Source organism: Nanorana parkeri, unplaced genomic scaffold (genome assembly GCF_000935625.1).
Source record: "Nanorana parkeri isolate BGI_ZX_2015 unplaced genomic scaffold, ASM93562v1 scaffold820, whole genome shotgun sequence".
Lineage (NCBI taxonomy): Eukaryota > Metazoa > Chordata > Amphibia > Anura > Dicroglossidae > Nanorana > Nanorana parkeri.
In genome coordinates, this window is record NW_017307088.1 from 510,355 (window position 1) to 531,915 (window position 21,561).

A 21,561-nucleotide genomic window follows, 5' to 3' on the forward strand; every position below is an offset into this window, starting at 1 on the left:
GTGTGTGTGAGATAAGAACAGACTCAGCTCTCCTTACTGGACCATCACAGACAGACAGCTATCTCTACTGCCACCTGGCGCCATTATTTCACTACACACGCCTATTAACTAATCACTGCCGTTGTCCAGTTAAATAAAGCTTCGCTACATTGATTCCACATAACGGGAGTGAGCTGATGCTGCAAAGAACAACCGCCTCTGTGGATTGGTTCTTGCGTCATTCAACTCGCGCAGTTCAACCAATTAGCGCTAAGGGTACGGGCCCTTGGAAAGCTTGAGACTTGATAGCCTGGTGCGGTGGCCAGTGGGGAAGGGGGAAGGCTTTGATGAGGGCGTGTCATGGCCCCGCAGTCCAGGAGGTTTTGGTGCTGAAGCTCAGAGCAGGGTTCCCGGGCGTAGGGAGGGGAGAGGTAGCGCTGTGAAGCTGCATTGAGGAGCTGCAGGCAGTGCACGCATACAGAGATGAGCAGGTTGTAGAGAGGAGCGGGAGGAGTTCAGTAATGGAGGGGACAGATATATAGAGAGTAATAGAGGAATGTCATATATGTATCCATTGAATGTGCTGGCTTCTGGTACACCTTGTATATAGGACAGTGTGCACTGCTCATTCATTTCCTGTACACAGCCTATAGAGTGCAGCAGGTAAAGTGTATGCATGGACATTGTCAAGTGACGACGTGTTGGGGCGCTGATCTAAAAAGCGACAAGTGAAAGTTACAGGTGAGGTGTCCATAGGGTGGGCGGAGGTAAAACGATGGGATCTGGGGGAGAACTTACTCAATACACCTGGGAGGAGGTCCAGAAACGGTGCACCCGCGAGGAGCGATGGCTGGTCATCAAACGCAAAGTGTATGACATCACAAGATTCTGCATGAAGCACCCAGGAGGACACCGGGTCATCAGCCACTAAAAATCCAGCGGTGGATTTTAATATTGGCAGAATGGGCGGCTGAGGGACCCCGAAATCCAGGGGGCCCACATCACCCATAGGGATGCAAAAAAAAAGCTTTGCACTACATTAACAGGTTTGCAAGTCTTTAGTGCTTGTTCACAACAACCGCACTAAACAAACGCGATGGGAGGAGTAGCGCTGATTCTTAGAACTTTATTGAAATGTCACAAGCGACACTTCAGTCAGTTCTGTTCACCGCAGCAGTGGTTCGCGTTGCAACATATTGCATGCCGTACTTTTTTCAGTGCAAACCACCGCCACACTCCAGTGTGAACTGACCCCGTGTGTTGGACATGCGCTGGGCAAGGCTCCCAAGTGACCCCAATGCACCCGGTGTGAATGGGCCCTAAACTTTCTTTAATCACAAGCAGCAATGGTATTTTCTTACTGTCAGAGACGGCTTCCTTTACAATGATCAGATCACCATAGGCAAGACATAGAACATTTATTTATTACAGGCATTTATACAGCACCATCAACTTACACAGCACATTACATATTGTACATTCACATCAGTCCCTGCACCCAAGGAGCTTACATTAGGTCCCTATCTCACATGCATACATAGAGGGCCAATTGAGACAGGAGACAGTTAACCTTCCAGCATGTCTGTGGAGTGTGGGAGTATATCAGAGTGCCCGGGGGAAATGCACACAAGCATGGGAAGAACATGCCAACTCCATACAGTTAGTGTCCTGGTGGGATTCGATCTGAGGATGCCGGTGCGCATTGCCTATACCTGGGAGCATTGTTTCTACACGCTCTGTCACCATCACATCTGTCTTTGCAAAGAGTATAGACCTGCGTAAGATCCAACTCAAACACTGCCTTCCACTTCCGTTGTGAACACTTCATGTCAGATGACAGGCATAGATTCCTGTTTGCCTCATGCACGATCCCCTTTAACTGGCAGTGGGCCCATATAGCGGAAACAGCCCGGGGCCTGAAATACAATTATTCCACCCCCGGTCATGTCCGCAGGCCTGTCAAGTGGCGGCACAATGCACATATATTAGTATTATTATGAAGTAAATGAATCCCTCGGGTGCAAACAGTAATGTAATCAAAGCGAATGGAGTGGATATGATGATAATACATTTTATAATCACAGAAGACAGATTCAGATTAGTGCAGGGCTGGACAAATCCTGGGAGCCAGGTCGTCAGTGCTCTTTAAAAATGACAGCCGGTGCCTAACTTTTGAGGTTGTTTCTAGTTGGTGTATATGGAGTTGGATACTGAAAAAGATCCTGCTGGCTCCTGAGTTGGACAGACTGGCCCCCCCAAAATTCCATATTAATTTGTCCTCCCCTGGATTAGTATAAAACCATCCAAGTATAATACCCAAGTTTCCTTTTACCACAATGCCCCAGCTTCACGTTATGATCGGTGTAGACTCTCATCCAAGGCACAACATTCAGTTCCTATTGCATATATTCTGTGGAAGAAGAACGTTTCACTGGACTGCAGGAGTAGATCCCAATCATCCTATTGGGAAACACGTGAATATTGGGAGTCATTGTTAATAAGAAAAAACCATCAAATATGAAACCTTCTACAATTGGGTAAAATGGGGAAATTAATCTCCATATACTGTAGCTATTAAGGCCAACGATCTAATATGTATTAGGCAAAATGATTACAAGTGTATGCTGATATTTTAGGAATGCCCATTTTCCTGATTCTTCCACGGATCAGAAATCATACACGTTACAATTCTTATTATACAGGATTTATATAACGCTAACAGTTTGCCCAGCACGTTACAATCTGACCGTATCATCTTTGTACAAGGAATTTTACATGTATCAGAACTTTGTCATATGAGGACCTACCTAATCTATCCAATTTGTATCCAATCAGGCAGGCACTTGTGCTACACAGTTGTTGGTAGATCTAAAGGAGATTGTAATGTGTGTGGTGAGTTTAAGTCTTACTATGATGAGGTAAATAACACCTATGCAAAGGGAGGCTGTGATGATAGAAATATCTACTCCTTTGTTTTTAAAGGTGAAGGCGATGGGCTCCTTAGTCTTGCTTTACTACCTAGTGAGTCATTGACCTCCATTCAGCATTCAGGGTTGGATATCGTCCATTGCTGACTTAGTAGGAGTTATGTCAATATCAGGACGATGGCTAATTTCTTAGCGGAAAACATACTCACCAGACCAGCAAATCTGGCGTTGTCCTGCTGTGATCCGCTGCCACATGCCACCATGCTGCGCCACCATCTTCTTTTGTGGCATCATTGGGCGCTGACTGTCTCTTCCGGGCTCTTGGCCCAACCCGATGACGCATGGCCAGGTCTTCCCACCAGCTGCTGTAAACCCATGCTCCTACAGCTTCCATGGATCCACTTCCACATCCCAGGGGCTGCGCCGCCATCTTCTTTTGTGGCATCATTGGGCGCTGACTGTCTCTTCTGGGCTCTTGACTCAGCCCGATGATGTAGGGCCAGGACCTCCCACCAGCTGCTGTAAATCCATGCTCCTACAGCTTGCATGGATCCGCTGCCACATCCCATGGGCTGCGCCGCCATCTTCTTTTGTGACATCATTGGGCGCTGACTGTCTCTTCTGGGCTCTTGACTCAGCCCCATGACGCATGGCCAGGTCCTCCCACAGGTGAGTCCCTGCTCCTAGCTTCCATGGATATATGAGGGGGGTATCCCAGGAGGTTGTGGGAGCAGAACACGCCATTCATGGTGGCGGGGGGTGGGACCAGTCCAGAAAGTAGAAAGGAAACCAACAAATTTTTATTACAGGGGGATTGCAGGTCTGATGAGTGAAGGTTTCCATTAATATGACCTGGCCAGTAATGGTATTTAGCTATCTGCACAGCCGATCAGGAGCTTATTATAATAAAAGGTATTTGGGATAAAGTTATGATCATGGGGGAAGATTTGCTGTATACACATTATAAAGCACTGCCCTTTGCCGAATCTGTTGACCAGATGTTGCAGTCAGTCCCCAGTCTTACCATACACGTTACAATCTGACCATACAATCTTTGCAGGATCAAATTTAGGTTTACCAAAACGATGTAATATGAGGACCTACCTATTCTATCCAATCAATGTGCATACAATCAGGCAGGCACTTGCACTGCAAAGTTGTTGGTAGATCTGAAGGAGGTTGTACAATCAGATTGTAACGTGTGTGGTGACTGACCAATAGTAGGGAACAACAGCCTCTGCTGCATGCTGATTATATAAAAGGAAACATATCTGAATATGATAATACCGTGGACAGGAAACTGGCAATCATACATTTGTTGCAGAGGAAAGATAATGGAAGCAACATCGATCGCCACCATGCAACAGGAAGAGAGCGCGCAATCTTTATATGGAGTATAATTGTGTGGTGTCTTTATATACTAGTGACACGTATTTACATTTCTATATAAGAATTACAATTACTACAACTTTTTATTGTGTCTTCTGCTGTGTTATGATATGTGTTGTATTCAAATCTATTTTTTGTGAACTTTTGAGCAGGGAAAACGTGGAGAGCAGGTCAGCATGTTCCCGTCCACGTATGCTCGGTGCCGATATCACACGTATGTTTCATCCTGTTCAATGTCAGGTGTTGGCTAGTCTCTGCTCTGGCTGCTCCTATCCATTCACTGGATTGGTGCAGCTTTGTGGTTCCACCGTCTGCTCAGCCCACTTCCCCACCGCTGACATCTCCTCCTCTTTATCCCCCAGAGGTGGAGCTCGTGTTTTTCAGACTGAGCGTAGCATCCAGCTTAGGTTAACCCCTTCCATAACAAAAGGCAAGCGCCTCATGCAGTTAAAGAGCACGCCTGTGTTTCCGAGCTGCGTGATAGCGATGTTATAAGTATATTGTAACTATCAGAAAGTAATGAAACAGTTAAAGGGAAAAGCATTTCCTCTTTTGCGTACCATGAGCAGGTCATAAAGATGATCAGCCAGCGTTTTTTCTTAGTAACTGTTCCAAGCTCCCCGAACAATATAACTACTATTCCTATTCTTATAATGTAGAAACGGTGGGTCACAACCTTTGTGAAATACCGCCAACTTTCATGGGAGCTTAAAATCTACCCTTGCACTGCCCCTAATAATGCCCCCCTGCACTGCAAGGGTTAAATTAAAGCAGAAATGAAATGTAAAAAATAAACCATTGCAAAAAAATATACTTACATGATCCTCAATCCCGCCTGGCTGCTAGACCGGTTCCTGCAGCCTTTTCTCCTCCATTTTCCAGTGGTTTAAGCTGGCTTCATGACATCTAATACAGTCCATTCGCCTGCAATAGATGCTATAGCCACAACACAGAGGGTAAGATGGTGAGATGTGAGTGCTCACCGCCGGCGTTCTAAGGATTAGGTGGGTGTATCTTCTGAATGCCGTCCCTGGACCAAAATGAGCCGTTAACCCTTGCAGTGCGGGGTAGCCCCACTGCAAGGGTTAATGTTAAAAATAATTGGAGTTCCTCTTTAAGTTCTCTCTGACACTCCGAGTTGTGAGTGGGCCTTCGCTGTGCTCACGTACAATGCAGAGCTACTGGCCCTGCATTGTATGTGATGATGTCAGCAGGCAACCGTGGGCCGATGCCTCTTCAAGAAGACGCTTAGGGGGGCCAGCCACACATGTGGAGGGAGCCTGCTGGAGTGGGCAATAAGGCATAAGGGCTCATTCACACTGTGCATTTAGCGCAAGCTATCACACAGCTCACAGTACTGCGCGCTGGTATGTTGTGATGCCATTGATTTTCAGTGGCAGCCCAACACACTTCCCGGTGAGCGTGCATTGCCGCGCTGCACAACACGTTAGCCCAAAACTTGCATTGTCGTGCGGCAGGAAAATAAAGTAATGCATACACTATGGCGGGAAGTGCATTGGGTTGCCATTGAGAATCAGTGATAGCGTGTGCTAAATTCTGTGTTCTTTGCGCTAAAATGATGCACACAACACAGCGCCTTGGTGGGAAAAAGGCCGTATACAAAGCAAGGCTTTTTTAACCTCGTCTCTGCGTTGGGACTGAGTTGGGCACTGGCCTGGCCATCTGCAATTAGGCAAACTGGTTATCAGTGGGTGCATTTTACAGCAACAAGAATCACATACACTGACCAAAGCAGACCTAGTACATTTACGTGTCCTTTGACGCAGGAGCCCTTTGACGCAGGAGTCATTCTTCCCCAAATTGGTAGGATACAAAAATCACATTTTCACAATGGCTATAAATGTAACGTTGCATCATATAAGTATGAACTTTGTCAGTGTAGATATATTAGAAATATTTGTATCTCTTTATCTCACTCCTCCAGGATCCGTTCACTGCATTCCACATTGATAAGGAGCTGGTACAGAAACATATGAAATGTCTGCTGATTGGGGAACTGGCGCCTGGACAGCCTTGTATGGAGCCCAGCAAAAATGTATGGAGCCCTTGTGTTCCCTGGCATAGCATTCCTCTGCCCTGTAATTTGTCTGCCTCTGATGTTTGATGTTGTCTCCCACAGGCGGCTATGGTGGAGGATTTCCGCACGCTGCGCTCCACCGTGGAGCAGATGGGTCTCCTTAATCCAAATAAGTTATTTTTCGTTGGAGTTCTTCTGCACATCCTGCTGCTGGATGTACTGGCCTGGCTGAATCTGTATTATTTTGGCCCTTCGCTCATCCCATTCCTGATCACATCTCTGATCCTAGGCACTGTTCAGGTAACGAAAACGGGTATGGAGTTATTTCAGACTTTGAAAGAGCAGTTACAACCTCAGGACAGGGCGCTAATCTCAGCAGATCCCATATGCCGTTTTCTTGTCATTTAAATGATCAGGTGCTCAGCAAATGTCATCACTACTTTGCAACACAAACTCATGATGGTTGTGTGCAGATTTCCTATCACCATTCATGAAATGGCAACTGAATCTAAAACTTAAAGACAACTTCTACTTTAAAAAAAGAATAATAAATGCACACAGTGGCGTAACAATCACCATTGCGACCCAGGCGGCCGCTATGGGGCCCGAGGCACGGCGGGGCCCGGCCAGGACATCTCCCTGATGCCATGCGGGCCGCCTGGGTCACTGGCGGCTGTGAGGAGGAACGCTCCGTTCCTTCTCACATCCGCTGCTGAGTTGGTGACAACCAGCAGCTTCGCAGGAGGTGGCTAGCTGGGGCCATCATCGGCAATGATTGAGGAGGCGGGGCCCGGTGATCGAGGGGGTGGGGCCCGGTGATCGAGGGGGCGGGGCCCGGCGATCGAGGAGGTGGGGCCCAGTGACGGAGTAGTCGATCGTGGAGGAGGCGGACAGAGGATCAGGGCTGACAGGTAAGAGGGCTTGACCGCCTGCCTGAGACCCTGCACAGCCTACCAGAGAGTCTATGGTGGGCTCTGCAGGGTCACCCTTAGGTGGGCTGTTTGGGTTATCAGGTGGGCGTAACTAGAACTCACAGGGCCCCATACAAAATGTTGCTATGGGGCCCTGTGATTTCTAGTTACGCCCCTGAATGCACACATAAAAAAAAACACTTTCAATGGTATATTTAAAGGGACATTAAAGTCAAACTTTTTTTGCCCCTGCCCAATCCTGCTGTAGGGACTTACCTTAAATGATGCCTCTTAATCCGATCATCTTCTTCTTTAGTGCAATTTTCAGATGTCCCTCCAGCGCTGGTGCGGGTCTCCGATCCAGCGCTGACTCCTCTGTCCTCTTCTCTCATGTCCCACGGAGTCTGGGAGGGGGCAGGAACAGCTGGCTCATTTGTATTGAAATTATAGTCTATCACGGGAGCCCACACTAGCTCTTTTTCAAGTCAAGCGAGTATTTGAGCTATTTTTATACAAAGTACTTTTTGAAGTTCTTCATGAGGTTAGCGGTGGCATCCCATGTAATTCCCTAATGACAGGTTTACTTGAACACAGCTGGTACACTGCAGGGTGGTTGTAAAACGAATATGGAATTTTCCTGTTATCAGTTACATAATTTACTATGCTAGTCAAGTTCTGTAAAGCTGGGTATACACTAGTAGATTGTTTTGTTTAGCTTTCAGGCTGAATATAAAAAGTCTAACAGATTCCCCCATCCATGCTAAACGGCGCTGCGGCTGTTGTATACGAACAGTCGCCCCCTGCTGGTTCTCAAAATACCTCAAGAGTGCCTGCATCTGTATGGATACAGACCATGTTCGTCCAACAATTTTCCGCCCGGCTCTATCGATTTTTCATTCGAAGGATGTCAGGCAGGAGGCAGCAGACAAGGCCACCCACTGAGCGAATTGATGAACTGGCCCAAATTCGCTCAGTGCATAGCCAGTATCAGACAAGCTTAGTGTAAGCCTTCGGTGCCTTCAACCCTGTGACCTCTGCACTAAAAAGAGGGTGAGACTTTGTGTAAGGTGGGCAGAGCTCCATGACTCCATTAATTTGGGCACACTTACACATGTTTTTTTAGGCTTCACTGCTGCTGTTTGCAAAACCTTGTACTACATATGAAACATGCAAATACTGAAACTGATATTGTCCCTGCTATGGCAGACATAGTCAGCAAGGAGAACTATTGGACCCCCACATTCAATTAATTCCCAAGAACAAGCACTTATTGAGTGCGCAAAGATGATGTAGGTGAAGAATAGCCATTGTGATGCCCTGAACTGTCCTATGGCCTATAATATACAACATGGGTCAGACCCGGAACTTCCCCTTTACCCAGTGCCCATATGGAATCAATAGGTAATGCATTCTAGATGTCTCATTGTTAGTCATAAAATAACTGAACAAAACTTCATCTATCTCTGGGTGTCTAGGTTGTCTGTCATAGAACGTAACACTGCTGGGGCATGCAGAATTACTGGACTAATGAAGTATAGTCTACCAGTAGGCATAGTTGTGTGCTTGTAGACAGAAGAAGCAAAGAGTCTGCTTTTCCTTGTTATATATAGTAATATAGTCATCTTACAAAAAATAGTATTATTTTAAGCCAGGCTAAGACCAGTAAAATAAGATATGCTGTGTATAGAGGGGATCCTGGCAGGGCACCCCAGTGATGGGAATCTGGCGTTTGGTATAGCTGATCATCATGTAGGTCATCATTTGAAGCAATGTGTGTCTTTCTTTACATTTGGCATTGACTGACATTATCTCATCATTCTCTCTCAGGCTCAGGCTGGGTGGCTGCAACATGACTTTGGCCACCTGTCAGTTTTCAGCAAATCAAAGTGGAACCACATAGTACATCAGTTTGTGATTGGACAATTGAAGGTGAGTGTGATCTAATTTATATAAACAATATGATTGTATTAATAACACATTGCATATGCACTTGCTGAGTGTCTGCTGACTGTCTGTCTTCTGATGGGGATTGCTTTCTTTGTAGATAATTTTCCAGTAATTACTGTCTACATGTTCATGTAGATCTTCTATAACTTGCTTTTCATACTGTCAGTGTATATAATTCGTATGCATGCTGTTTGTGTTTTTTCATGAGCTCACCCATCCCCAATATTCAAGCTCTTGCCATCTCTGATTGTTTTTGTATGCTTTCTATGTGTAATTTCCTCTCTTTCCTGGCACAGGGTGCGCCTGCCAGCTGGTGGAATCACTTGCATTTCCAGCATCATGCCAAACCCAACTGCTTTCGCAAGGACCCGGATATTAATATGCATCCACTTTTCTTTGCGCTGGGAAAGAAGCTATCAGTGGAGGTAAGAACATATACAGGGTTATTCACAGATGGGTGAAGAGTTTGGAGAAGACAGGAGAGGTGAACAATCCAGGACAACAGCTGATCTGGAAAGTGAGCTGAAATTGGATAATTTTTCCAAATCAGCTATTTTGGCCTAAATTGTTCAGCTCTCCTGCCTTCTCCAAACTCTTCACCCTTAGAGAATGGTAGAATGTGCCTTTAAGAAGTTTAAAATTGAACTCTAGGCGGAAATTTAAAAAAATATTTATTGCAGCTATGCATGTAAAAATAGATTTTCTTACATGTAACTGTTATACTTGGATCTATCTTTATAATAAAGAATACCCCTGCACATCAGCATTCACACTGGGACAGGGCAAGGCATGACTGACAACCAGTCAGGACTCTTGTTACTTTGCACAGTGCTGTCAAATACCGTGAACATGCTTACTAAAGAAGCGAGCACAGGGCTACATTATCAATGTGCTGCCCCTCCTTTATTGTCTTTTCAGCGGCTTGGACGGGTGGTTGACAAAGCTGTATTGCTTAAAGTAGTATTAAACTCTCAAACATTTTTCAATAATGAATCCAGATCAAACAAATATACATTACCCAGCACAGTATTTATTTTATTTTGTTTGCCCAAGCACTTACAGTCATCATGTTTCCAAACAGCTCCAACTCTCTCAGCTCTGCTTTCTCTGAAATTCCTCTTGAGTACAAGATTAGCATTCTCCAGCAACTATCCATATACTAGCTTGAGAAAGGGATGAGGGTGGAGCAGGAAGCAGGGGAGTGACTTGCCTTGCTGTGTCTGTGGAGACACAGAAAGCTAACTAGCACACACAAGGGTGGCTCCATAGGACCCTGCAAGGGAAATGAGCCACCCCAGTATATCAGGACCAGTGCTCAGGGGACCAGATGATTCTGCAGGAAACTAAAACTTGTAAACATCTGTAGCTCCAGCCAGCGCTAGAGGAGCAGAGAGGAGAGGTGGGAATCCCTGCCAGGGGCAGTGACTGACAGTCACTGGAATCTGCTGGGAGCAGTGACAGAGAGCTGACAGACCGAGCTGTGATTGGTCAGCTCTCGATCCTAGAACCGGCATGAGACAGCTGCAGTGTTCAAAACCAGCTCTAAGCATCAGGGAGGGTATGTGCACTCTCCCCATACTTCTCCTTTCATAAGTATACTGCATTAACAAAATAGTTAGATGCAGAAAAATATCTAGTCAGAAAAAAACATCACTCATATCTCTGTTATGAACCTGGCTTGCTTGCAATCACAGCTGTCAGATTTTATCCAGATGCCTTTTACCCAGTGGCGTCACAAGGAGGGTGCGGCCCGCACCCGGGTGACACCATTGGGGGGGGTGACAGTCATTTTGGTGTCACCACCTCTAAAAAGTCGGGCACTCAGTCATTGACCGAGAGCCGACAGTGTCAGGAGAGAGGAGGGGACACAGCGGCATACCTAATTCCGCCGGGTGAACGTCCCCTCCTCTCTCTGCCGGCGTCCACCCGCAGACATCAATTAGATGGTCGCGCATGCGCAATGACATCACTGCACACGTGCCGCGGGACGCCCCTGCTTTTACCTTGCACCCAATAAGCGTATGTATGAACACATACTAGATAAAAGTGCTCACACTGCATACAACATACTGTAGTACATATGTGACATCATATTAATTGGATTTAACATGGATTGTTAGGGGTCAAGGATACCAAATCATGTAACCTGATTATATCATTGATTGTGACATGGGAATGCTTAGATACCTTCTTCATGGCTAATCTAGATTCTTTTGGTCTTTGTTGCTTATCGTTCTGCTTTGATTTCTCCACAGCTTGGAATTAAAAAGAAGAAATATATGCCATATAATCACCAGCACAAGTACTTTTTTCTGAGTGAGTATACATACATTACCGGCATACCGCAGTTAAGTGATCATGGACCAGTCCCTGTCTAGCATGACAATTCTGTTTTTTTTCTGTTTTGTAGTTGGTCCTCCAGCGCTGCTTCCCCTCTACTTTCAGTGGTACATTTTCTACTTTGCTGTCCAGCGCAGGCAGTGGTCTGTAAGTACAGTTTAATTAAAGGAAATTTTATAGCTGAATCGAAACAGTGTGGGGGAACTGTACGTAGTGCCAATAGCAACTCATCACCACCTCCCTATTGTGTTTTTCAGCAGATTAGAAATGGAGAGGGAGAATCTGATTGGCTGCTATGGGCAATACAGGCAGGCCTTCTTTATGAGACTTTAAAAGATAAAAAATGAAAAGGTGAACTAACTCACAACACACTCCCCATCTTGGCCCCACTGCACTTAGCTGCTTAGATTAAATACTTCAACACCAATGCCAGCCATTGTAGCAGGCCGTACGCTAGAAAAGTACGCTACACAGCTCTGGAGATTGTGTAGCATCATCATGCTGCCAAAGGTGCGCTGTCTCTAATAGTGATCTCTTCAGATTCCGAGATGCCATCCCTGAAGAAAGACGACTCGGAAGAGATTCTATTTGGTCAGCAAGGTCACATACCGGCACTGACCAATGACTGCTCACCGTTGTTAGCATTTGGATGCTACACAGCCTCCGGGGCTGTGTAGTGAAGCTTTAAATTGTGTGATCCGTTACAGTTGCCAGCATGGGTGGCGAAGTATGTAATCTAAGCAGCTAAGTGCAGTGGGGTCTTGAGGGTGAGGAGGGTGATGTGAGTTAGTTCACCTTTTTATGTTTTGTGAAAAGGTGAACTAACCCATTAAGTAGATTGCAACTGACTCATTTCTCCTTCCAGGATTTGGCTTGGATGATTACATTCTACGTGCGGTTTGCCTTTTGTTATTTCCCGCTACTTGGGGTTGGTGGCACAATCAGCATGTTTATGTTAGTCAGGTACGTATATACATTACAGGTTCAGAAAAGCCAGATGAAGAATGATATGAGTTACTGGTGACTCAGGCTTTTGTATGTTGTAGCTGATGTGTTGTCGAGCTGAGTTTTACTTGTGATGTGTTAAGCACGGGAAAACAAAACACCTTTTCTGAAAGGCAACTACTGTATGTCATAGGAGAAAGCTTCAAGCATTGAGAACACAGCACCACATAAAGGGAAATTCTTAGCAGCAAACTAAAGGAAACCTGTGGGTTCAAATGTATGGAAGCAACTAGGGATGCACCGGTTCGGGTTTCAGTGACGATACCGAGTATTTGGGCGAGTACTTGTACTCGCCCAAATGCTCCGATACTTAGCCAATACCGAAACTTCCGGTCAGAGAGAGATTCTCTCAGACCGGCAGTGGCGCGAGGGAGGATGGAGCCGGCTTCCCGGCCAATCAGGAAGCCAGGCAGGCGGTTAATGAAGCCAGGCAGCCGGCTGGCTTCACTTGTCGCTATGCAGCCTGACTTCTTGACCAATCAGGAAGCCAGGCCGCATGTCATGACCCGCCTCCTGGCTTTCTGATTTGCTAGGAAGCCGGCTTCACTTGTGCTAACTCAGGGGAATTTTTGGCTCCCACTGACCACTAATGCAGGGGCATTGTTTTACCCCCACTGACCACAGTCTGGCCCCAGAACAGTGTGAAGGAACCTGGCCATTTGTTTAAAACTTTTAGGGACCCCTGATTAATAGCCACCACCTTTTCCACATAATATTTGCAAATAAGAAACAGAAAACCAATGCAACGAATACACAGTGTTAGTCCATTTAAATGTCTTTACATTTTTTTAGTAAATAACCACCCCATTTCTCTTTTGTTTCTTTATTAATCCTACAACCTTCTCCACTGTGGATTTACTCTGCACTCACTCACAAATGTGACCGCTAAATTAATAGAAACTATAACATGGTATTTGATTATTCGCGTGTCACCGTAAATCCGTCCCTTTGACAACTTTCCGTCACTCCAGTTTTCCCTCCAATCACTTTTCCGACTCTTCTCTTCTTGTATCCCACAAAATAAAAAACACAATAATGGGGCTTTAAAAGTGTCTATGAAAGAATGTGGGATAACATAGCTAACCCTATTAATAAAATACAATGGGTAGTCCAATATATAAAAAAGTTTTTATTCCATTATCTCAATAAATAAAATTTAAAACATTTCATTTTATCTAAAAAGTTTACAAAAATAGATGATTGGATAAATAAACCTCCCTGGACTCCGTGCCAATACATGATATACATATTTGCAATATATTTCATATTTTGGGTCATGCATTTCATAAGCAATATCTTTACATCATTTCAAGGCAATCATATTAGTCATTATTTTATCTGTGATAGCACTAATCCAGCCCTCGTTTTGCCACAGCTTCATCAGGAAGTTTGTTGGAGGTAGCCATCTTTGAAATGTCTATTTTTATAAATGAGTCCACAACTGAGACAATTCTAGTAATAAATATATAAATGGTTTATATTGCACATTGGTGGATATCAACATTATAATAAAACCCAATTCCATACATACATACATCTTAGAAAATTAGGTAATGGATGAATGGATGAGTCCGCATCTCTGGTGGACTCGAACTCACCAGGAAGGAGAAAGGGTGAAGAGAACACACCGGCGGCAGATCAAAGGGGATAGCACATCTATCCTGGAGTTCCTACAATAGTTACAATGTAAACCATATTGCCATCCAAAACATTAATCTTCTAAAAAACATAGGTAGTGGTCCAAATCTGTATATATGGATTTAAATAAAAGTATAAAGATAAGCCTGAATGTAATCACATCCATGGACCAGAGAAATAAAATCCTCAGTGCATTCCATCCATATTAGCAACTTCAGAGTTTCAAAACAAAATGTATCAACTGTATCAAAATCGTAAGGACTTGTTCACACCAAATGCAGAGCAGATCCGCTCAGGTTTCTGCACACGCAGTGCACTGGGTTTTGCCCCGTTTTTGATGCGTTCCGGGCCGTTTTTGGTTTAAAAAGAACAACAATTTTTTGTTAGTTTAACATGGGCTTTCAGTGCGTTCCAGGCATTTGCATGCATTTTTGATGAGTTCCAGAGCAGATGCAGAGCAGGTAAAATAGGGCCTGCTGCAGTTTTTTTACCTGCTCTGGAACTGAACGCTCCGATGTAAACTGGAGCTAAAAATACCATTGGAATACATTGGACGCAGTTTTGATCTGGTCTGCACCTGCTCCGCTCTTGGTGTGAACAAGGCCTAAATCTCCCGTGTCATTAACAACTCAAGTTGCCACATGTCTCTAGATAGATCCAAAATGTATCCAACATCTCTCTCATAATGATACTACTATATGCATAGCTGGCCAAATTGCTCAAAATAAGTTACAGATAGGTATGTGAACCACTCCTGATATTTGAAATGTCAAAAACTACACTTAAATGCAAAAACATATTACGTCATTGTAGGAAGGAATTCTTTTTATGCATTGAATCTAGGGGTGTGGTGCCCCAGTTCCGATGGGTGCTCCGGGAAATATTAGTTTTTTAGTTTTTATCCCACAAAATAAAAATACTCATGATGTAATATTGCAAATGTTATTTAAATTTTAACTATGAACTCTTACAGAAATCCTGTGTAAATGTTAGGTGATTTAAACCGGAAAGGTAGAAAGACGCAAAGGAGTAGAGTATTCTGTACCCTATGAAGGGGTTTGTGTCAGAGGGCCTGCAGTAATCCAGCCAAGAGAGCCCCAGGGCCCACGGCTCCAATTTATCTAAAACCAGCCCTGCCACTAACATTGCTGGTCAGTGTAGAAGTGACTACTTACATTAGTAGGGACTGCTCAAGAAACCCTTAAAGGAGAACTATGAGATGAGTGATTTCCACTCACCTCATAGTTCTAGCCGACCTGTGACAATGAGACTGTCACAGGTCGGCTCAGTAGATCGGGAGGTGAGCGAACACATACCGGGTTCGCTCACCTCTCGATCCTGTCACGGCTCTCTGCCGTGACAGGGGGAGGGGCTGGATTCCCCTCTCCCCGCTCCGATCTGCCAGCGCTGACTGGCGGAACGGACGGGGGAGGGGGCGGGTACAGCTGGCTCTGCCTCTAGATAGGCAGAGCCAGCTGTCACTCACGCAGCTGGGTGGATCTCGACGTCGATGTTGGGATCCGCTCCGGCTGCGGCGTCTCAGTATACCGCGAGCTGTAGCTCGCGGTATACTGAGCTTAGGGTAACGGGAGGACGCTAGTTTGTGTCCTCCCGTTACCCTAAGGAGAACTATGGGGAAAAATACTGACCCCATAGTTCTCCCTTAACTACCTCAGGAGGACCCATAGTTGAGAAAAGCCGACCTACACTATCCACAACTAAAAAAAAATGTTGCTATAGATCCCATTCTGTTTTACTATTAATTTGCATAAAATAAACTTGATGGATTTACAGTATTTCTTTTTTTTTCTTTGGTAGACCCCCTATCATATTTAGTGATGCTTATCTTGCCAATGGGTTATTTTGTGATTAGTTGCCTTTGGGATAATGTTTGAGGAGTTTTGTAGTGTTTTTTGTTATTATTTCTTGAGCTTTAAATGACTTCTGCATGGTGTCATTGCTTTGAGCTAACATTTTTTTTTCTTGCACAATAAATAACAGTATACAAATTCTCTCTGATATGTTAATATGTCAAGGGAAAGCTTGATCAAATGGCAAAGGTAATGCTTATATGATTCTAATGTATTTTAATATATTTTAGGTTCCTAGAGAGTAACTGGTTTGTGTGGGTGACACAGATGAACCACATTCCAATGAACATAGACTACGATCAGAATAAGGAATGGCTTGTGGCACAGGTAACCATCAATCATTGTCTATATTTCCTTCTATAGATATACTATACACTGAGTGGCCAGATTATTATGACCACCTGACGTTTGTAGGCAAATTTGCTATAATTAGCTATAATTTTGCGCTGAAGTTGCTAGAGGGCCAGACCATTATAAATAGGGAAGCAGGTTGTTTAGCACGACAGTAGAAGTGATTTTTTTTCTGAAGATATGGGTAAACAACGTGATTTAACAGCCTTTGAACGTGGGATGATTGTTGGCGCTCGGAGCCATGGAGCGAGTATTAGCAAAACAGCAGAATTCGTTAAATGTTCAAGAGCAGCTGTTGTTAAAATGTTTAAAGACTGGACTGTCAGCCGAAAATCTGGGTCTGAACGTGCGAATTGTTGCTGTCAGCGACTAGTCAATGTTAGGGCAGAACGGAGAGTGGCAAGACTGGTACAAGACAACAGAAGGGCAACAGTGCAGTGTCAGATTCCTCGCATCACCTTTCAACATCTCGTGGAGTCACGAGGCGGCCCAACGAAGTACTGATGGGGTGGTCATAATAATCTGGCATTTTGCCATCATACTGATCTTTTATGACCAAATTATGTTTATTCCTACATTATAAACTGACCTGTGAAAGACCACTGCAGTTTTGGGTAACTGTGTTATCTGTTCCTGCACGCTCCTTTTAATATTACGATATACACTCACCGGCCACTTTATTAGGTACACCTTGCTAGTATCAGTTTGGACCCCCTTTTGCCTTCAGAACTGCCTTAATTCTTCATGGCATAGATTCAACAAGGTGCTGGAAACATTCCTCAGAGGTTTTGGTGCATATTGATATGATAGCATCATGGGCCCAAAGTGTGCCAAGAAAATATCCCCCACACCATAACACCACCACCACCAGCCTGAACCGTTGATACAAGGCAGGATGGATCCATGCTTTTATGTTGTTTACGCCAAATTCTGATCCTACCATCTGAATGTTGCAGCTGACATCGAGACTCATCAGACCAGGCAACGTTTTTCCAATCTTCTATTGTCCGATTTTGGTGAGCCTGTGCGAATTGTAGCCTCTGTCTCCTGGACTTAGCTGACAGTAGTGGCACCCGTTGTGGTCTTCTGCTGCTGTAGCCCATTTGATTCAAGGTTGGACGTATTGTGCATTCAGAGATGGTATTCTGCATACCTTGGTTGTAACGAGTGGTTATTGGAGTTACTGTTGCCTTTCTATCATCTGGGACCAGTCTGCCCATTCTCCTCTGACATCAACAAGGCATTATCGTCCACACAACTGCCGCTCACTGGATATTTTTCTCAGACCATTCTTTGTAAACCCGAGAGATGGTTGTGGGTGCAAATCCCAGTAGATCAGCAGTTTTTGAAATACTCAGACCAGCCCGTCTGGCACAACAGCCATGCCACGTTCAAAGTCACTTAAATCCCCTTTCTTCCCCATTTTGATGCTCGGTTTGAACTTCAGCAAGTCATCTTCACCACGTTGAGATGCCTAAATGCATTAAGTTGCTGCCATGTGATTGGCTGATTAGCAATTTGTGTTACCAAGCAATTGAACAGGTGTGCCTACTAAAGTGGCCGGTGAGTGTATTTATCCAATGAAACAAAATATCAAAGAATATAGTCAGAGCCTTTACCTATAGAGATTAGTGTGATCTTCCAGCAGCTGTATTTACCGAACACTTCACATTGCAGAAGAAGGTCACAAATGGGAGCCATAGAAAAAACTGTGGTGGATACAGAAACATTTGTAATGTTATTAGCAGTGGCGGAACTACCGCCGGTGCTCCGGCACTGGGGGGCCCAGCACAGTCCCTGTGCATAGATGGTGGGACTTGCCGGCCGCCGGATCGGTATCCAGCGGCCGGCGGGCCCCCACTCTCTGCGCCAATCGGCCACCAAAACATATTGGCCGAAAATGGCACTTTTGGCTTAATGCCGAAAGTGCCATTTTTCTGCCGATACAGCAACGCATCTCTTCTTTCTTTCCTCCTTGCTGGGCGCTGCTCTGTGTACCAGCGGGGTGGAGAGAAAGTGTGACAGCCGGCCGAGCGCTGGGTGAGGAGAGCGCTGTGTTTGTGGGTTTTTTTTTTGGGGGGGGGGGGGGCAAAAAAAAATCTTGCACCAGGGCCCTTTGTTCCTTAGGTCCGCCACTGGTTATTAGGTACTTGTCAAGGTACCTGAAGGCTCAGATTTGCAGAAACCATTGATTATCCAAAGAGTAATCTACAGCCCTGATAATGTTTGATGAGTACCTTCCATAGCACTGTACTTTATTTCTTCTCCTCTCTCACCCAGCTGCAAGCCACATGCAATGTGGACCAGTCTCTGTTTAACGATTGGTTCAGCGGACATCTCAATTTTCAAATTGAACATCAGTAAGTATATGAGAAGGGGCTGAAGCGGTTTTAAACACTTCCTATAACACTATTAACAATGATCGCTTTCTATTTTCAGTTTATTTCCCACAATGCCAAGACACAATTACTGGAAGGTCGCTCCTCTGGTCCACTCACTTTGCAAGAAGTATGGCATCGAATACCAGTCCAAACCACTGTTTACTGCATTTGCTGATATAGTTCAGTAAGTTACATTACCTTGAGATCTTTCCATTAGAATATGACTACTTAGTGCAAGTGATGAGCTGAGGCTTGGTGCAAACCCAGTTCAGGAATGCCCCTGCCACAACTACCGCCATTGATTAGCCCAGTAAGAGGAGGTGTTGGTCACAGTTTTGAATGGGCTTGGGTGAACTCAGAGGAACTTGGTCACTACTAGGCACTTGGCTGATGCCTTTGGCCCAAGTAATGCAAGTTGCTCACTGTTTGGCAACTGTCACATAAACTAATTTCCTCACATCAGCAAGAAAGTGCCATCAGCTGCACCATAAAAAGTTACCATGTGACAACATACACATTTCAGAATAGATACAATAGTTGAAGGCAACAAAAATCTGCAGGTGGACAAAGGAACCCTTTAAGACCCCATTCACACTGAGCGACATGCAAATCGCGCGACATTGAGCGACATTGAGCGACGTTGAGCGACGTGTCGCGCGACATCTTCCTATTGGGCTGTATGCAATCAGGAGCAATATCGCTCAAAATCGCTCTAAAAAAGGGTCATGTAGAAGCGACAAGCTACCATCGACGAGCTACAAGCGATATTGAGCGACATTGAGCGACGAGATGTGAACAGCTACATTGAAATGTATTGGTGAAGCTACATAGAGCGATATAGTGCGGAAATATGAGCGATATCGCTGCAAAAATCGTGCGATAAATCGCTCAATGTGAACGGGGCCTAAAGTGGGAAAATAGATATATGCAAATTGACTCGCCAAAGAATGTGTTATTCTGTTTAGCCAGTCTTGTGATTCAGTAGAGAACAGGAATCACCAGCACTCAATAAGTAGTTTTCAAATAGTAAACCTCCATTTAATCGGACATAACGTCACAAACGAAAGAACCAACGTTTCGGGCCGCACAGGGCCCCTTATCAGGTCACATTGTTACCCTGATGAAGGGACCCTGTGCAGCCCCGAAACGTTGGTTCTTTCGTTTGTGACGTTATGTCCGATTAAATGGAGGTTTACTATTTGAAAACTACTTATTGAGTGCTGGTGATTCCTGTTCTGTACTGTTGATGTGCAGGGTGCCATCCGTGATTGTCACTACAAGCACCAATATTACAATTTCAGGAACGCTGTAAGGAGTGCAGAGGGACTCTCTATTCTTCAGTCGTGTGATTCAGACACTTGTAAGACACTGAATATCCAGTTGGATGAAATTGTTGTTTATATTTCGGGTTTGAAGCTTCTGTTACATGCCTGGTCATTGGACAATGTGTAATATGTGAAGATGCTGATTCATTGTCTGATGAACGGCCAGGTGGCATCACAAGCTGCAAAACTGAACCAGGCCAATGTGGAGTCATCTCTGCAGGTTGGCAGATGTATGTCAATCACTAATTTTGTTCTGTATGGTCCCTGTGTGTGTGTTGTAAAGTAGCCACCACTCCAAGCTTGTTCCCGTGATGGAATAAAACTTCATGCTTAGTTTACTGATTTGTATTGAGATTGTAGTCCGTCACGGGAGTGAGCTTGGAGCGGTAACTACTTTACAACACACACAGGGACCATGGGGAACAAAAGTTGCCACCCCCCAGAAGGAAGGACAATGTCAGCACCAATTCAGAGATGATTGGAAGATCTACAGCCGAGTGATACACAAATAAGATACATTTTTGTTAATAGTTAGGGTACCTGAATGTATTTTTAAGATTTTACTCCTGAGTTTAGTGTCACTTAGCTACAGGTGATACAGGAATGCCGTGCATCGGCATGGTGTCCTGAAACTCCTAGAAGCCATCTAAGAGTTGCAAACTGACCAGGCCAGCACAAATCTGCTTTACATGGTCAGATTGCAACAGCAAAGCGGGGGGCTGGCAGGATAACCAGGGATTTCTTTGCAAACTATTAAAAAAGGGGGAACAGCTTACATTTTAACCAGTTGACATCCGCGGTGTTAAACCCCCTTCCCATCCAGGCCATTTTTCAGTATTCAGCGCTGCGGTACTTTAACTGACATTTATTCCGTCATGCAGCGCTGTACTGAAATGAATTTTATACCCTTTTTTGGGGACAGATAGAGCTTTCTTTTGGTGGTATTTATTCACCACTGGGGGTTTTATTTTTTTAATATATTAAGGAAAAATGAACATGGACACGTACATGTAATAATAAACTTTGGGCGACACACACTTTAAGACTTTTGGTATATATCACTGTGTATCACGCTTAGTGATTCCCTGCCCTGTTATCCTGGCTTAATTTGTTCTCATAAAACAGGTTATGCACGTAAGCAAATGTAAATGCAGTTCCTAAATATCTCAAGTTTTATATGGTTATGGGAACAGAACATAACGCATAGTATGTTTACTGGTTCTCTGCATATGCATGACCTATTTTGCATTGTGTGTCCTGCAGTTCCCTCAAGGAGTCTGGGGAGTTGTGGCTAGATGCGTACCTGCACAAGTAAGGAGTCACCAGTCTACCGGATGAACATCGGAGGTATAAGAAAGCCCAGGGAACTATTGCTGCCAAGAACATTGTATTTCACAACATTCCTCTAGTGTCCACTCTGCTACGTAATCAGCCCGGACCTCTGAAACCCTGCAGAGCT

General features: G+C 44.7%; 1 protein-coding gene across 1 annotated transcript; it reads left to right on the plus strand.

Annotated features, from left to right (window-relative positions):
• Positions 1-637: 637 nt before the first annotated feature.
• FADS1 (fatty acid desaturase 1) lies at positions 638-21,561 on the plus strand. Its single transcript, XM_018565180.1, has 13 exons — positions 638-909; positions 1,249-1,267; positions 6,241-6,351; positions 6,436-6,633; positions 9,072-9,173; positions 9,488-9,616; positions 11,447-11,507; positions 11,602-11,678; positions 12,397-12,494; positions 16,276-16,372; positions 18,677-18,756; positions 18,836-18,961; positions 21,366-21,561. Exons 1-13 carry the CDS (start codon positions 755-757, stop codon positions 21,415-21,417), a joined length of 1,305 nt encoding a protein of 434 aa, XP_018420682.1. The 5' UTR covers positions 638-754; the 3' UTR covers positions 21,418-21,561.

Coding starts and splice junctions, on each gene's coding strand:
- FADS1 (XM_018565180.1), top strand. CDS start 755: ATGGGATCTGGGGGAGAACTTACTCAATACACCTGGGAGGAGGTCCAG. Junction 6,634..9,071: donor TGATCCTAGGCACTGTTCAG/GTAACGAAAACG, acceptor ATTCTCTCTCAG/GCTCAGGCTGGGTGGCTGCA. Junction 9,174..9,487: donor TTGTGATTGGACAATTGAAG/GTGAGTGTGATC, acceptor TTCCTGGCACAG/GGTGCGCCTGCCAGCTGGTG.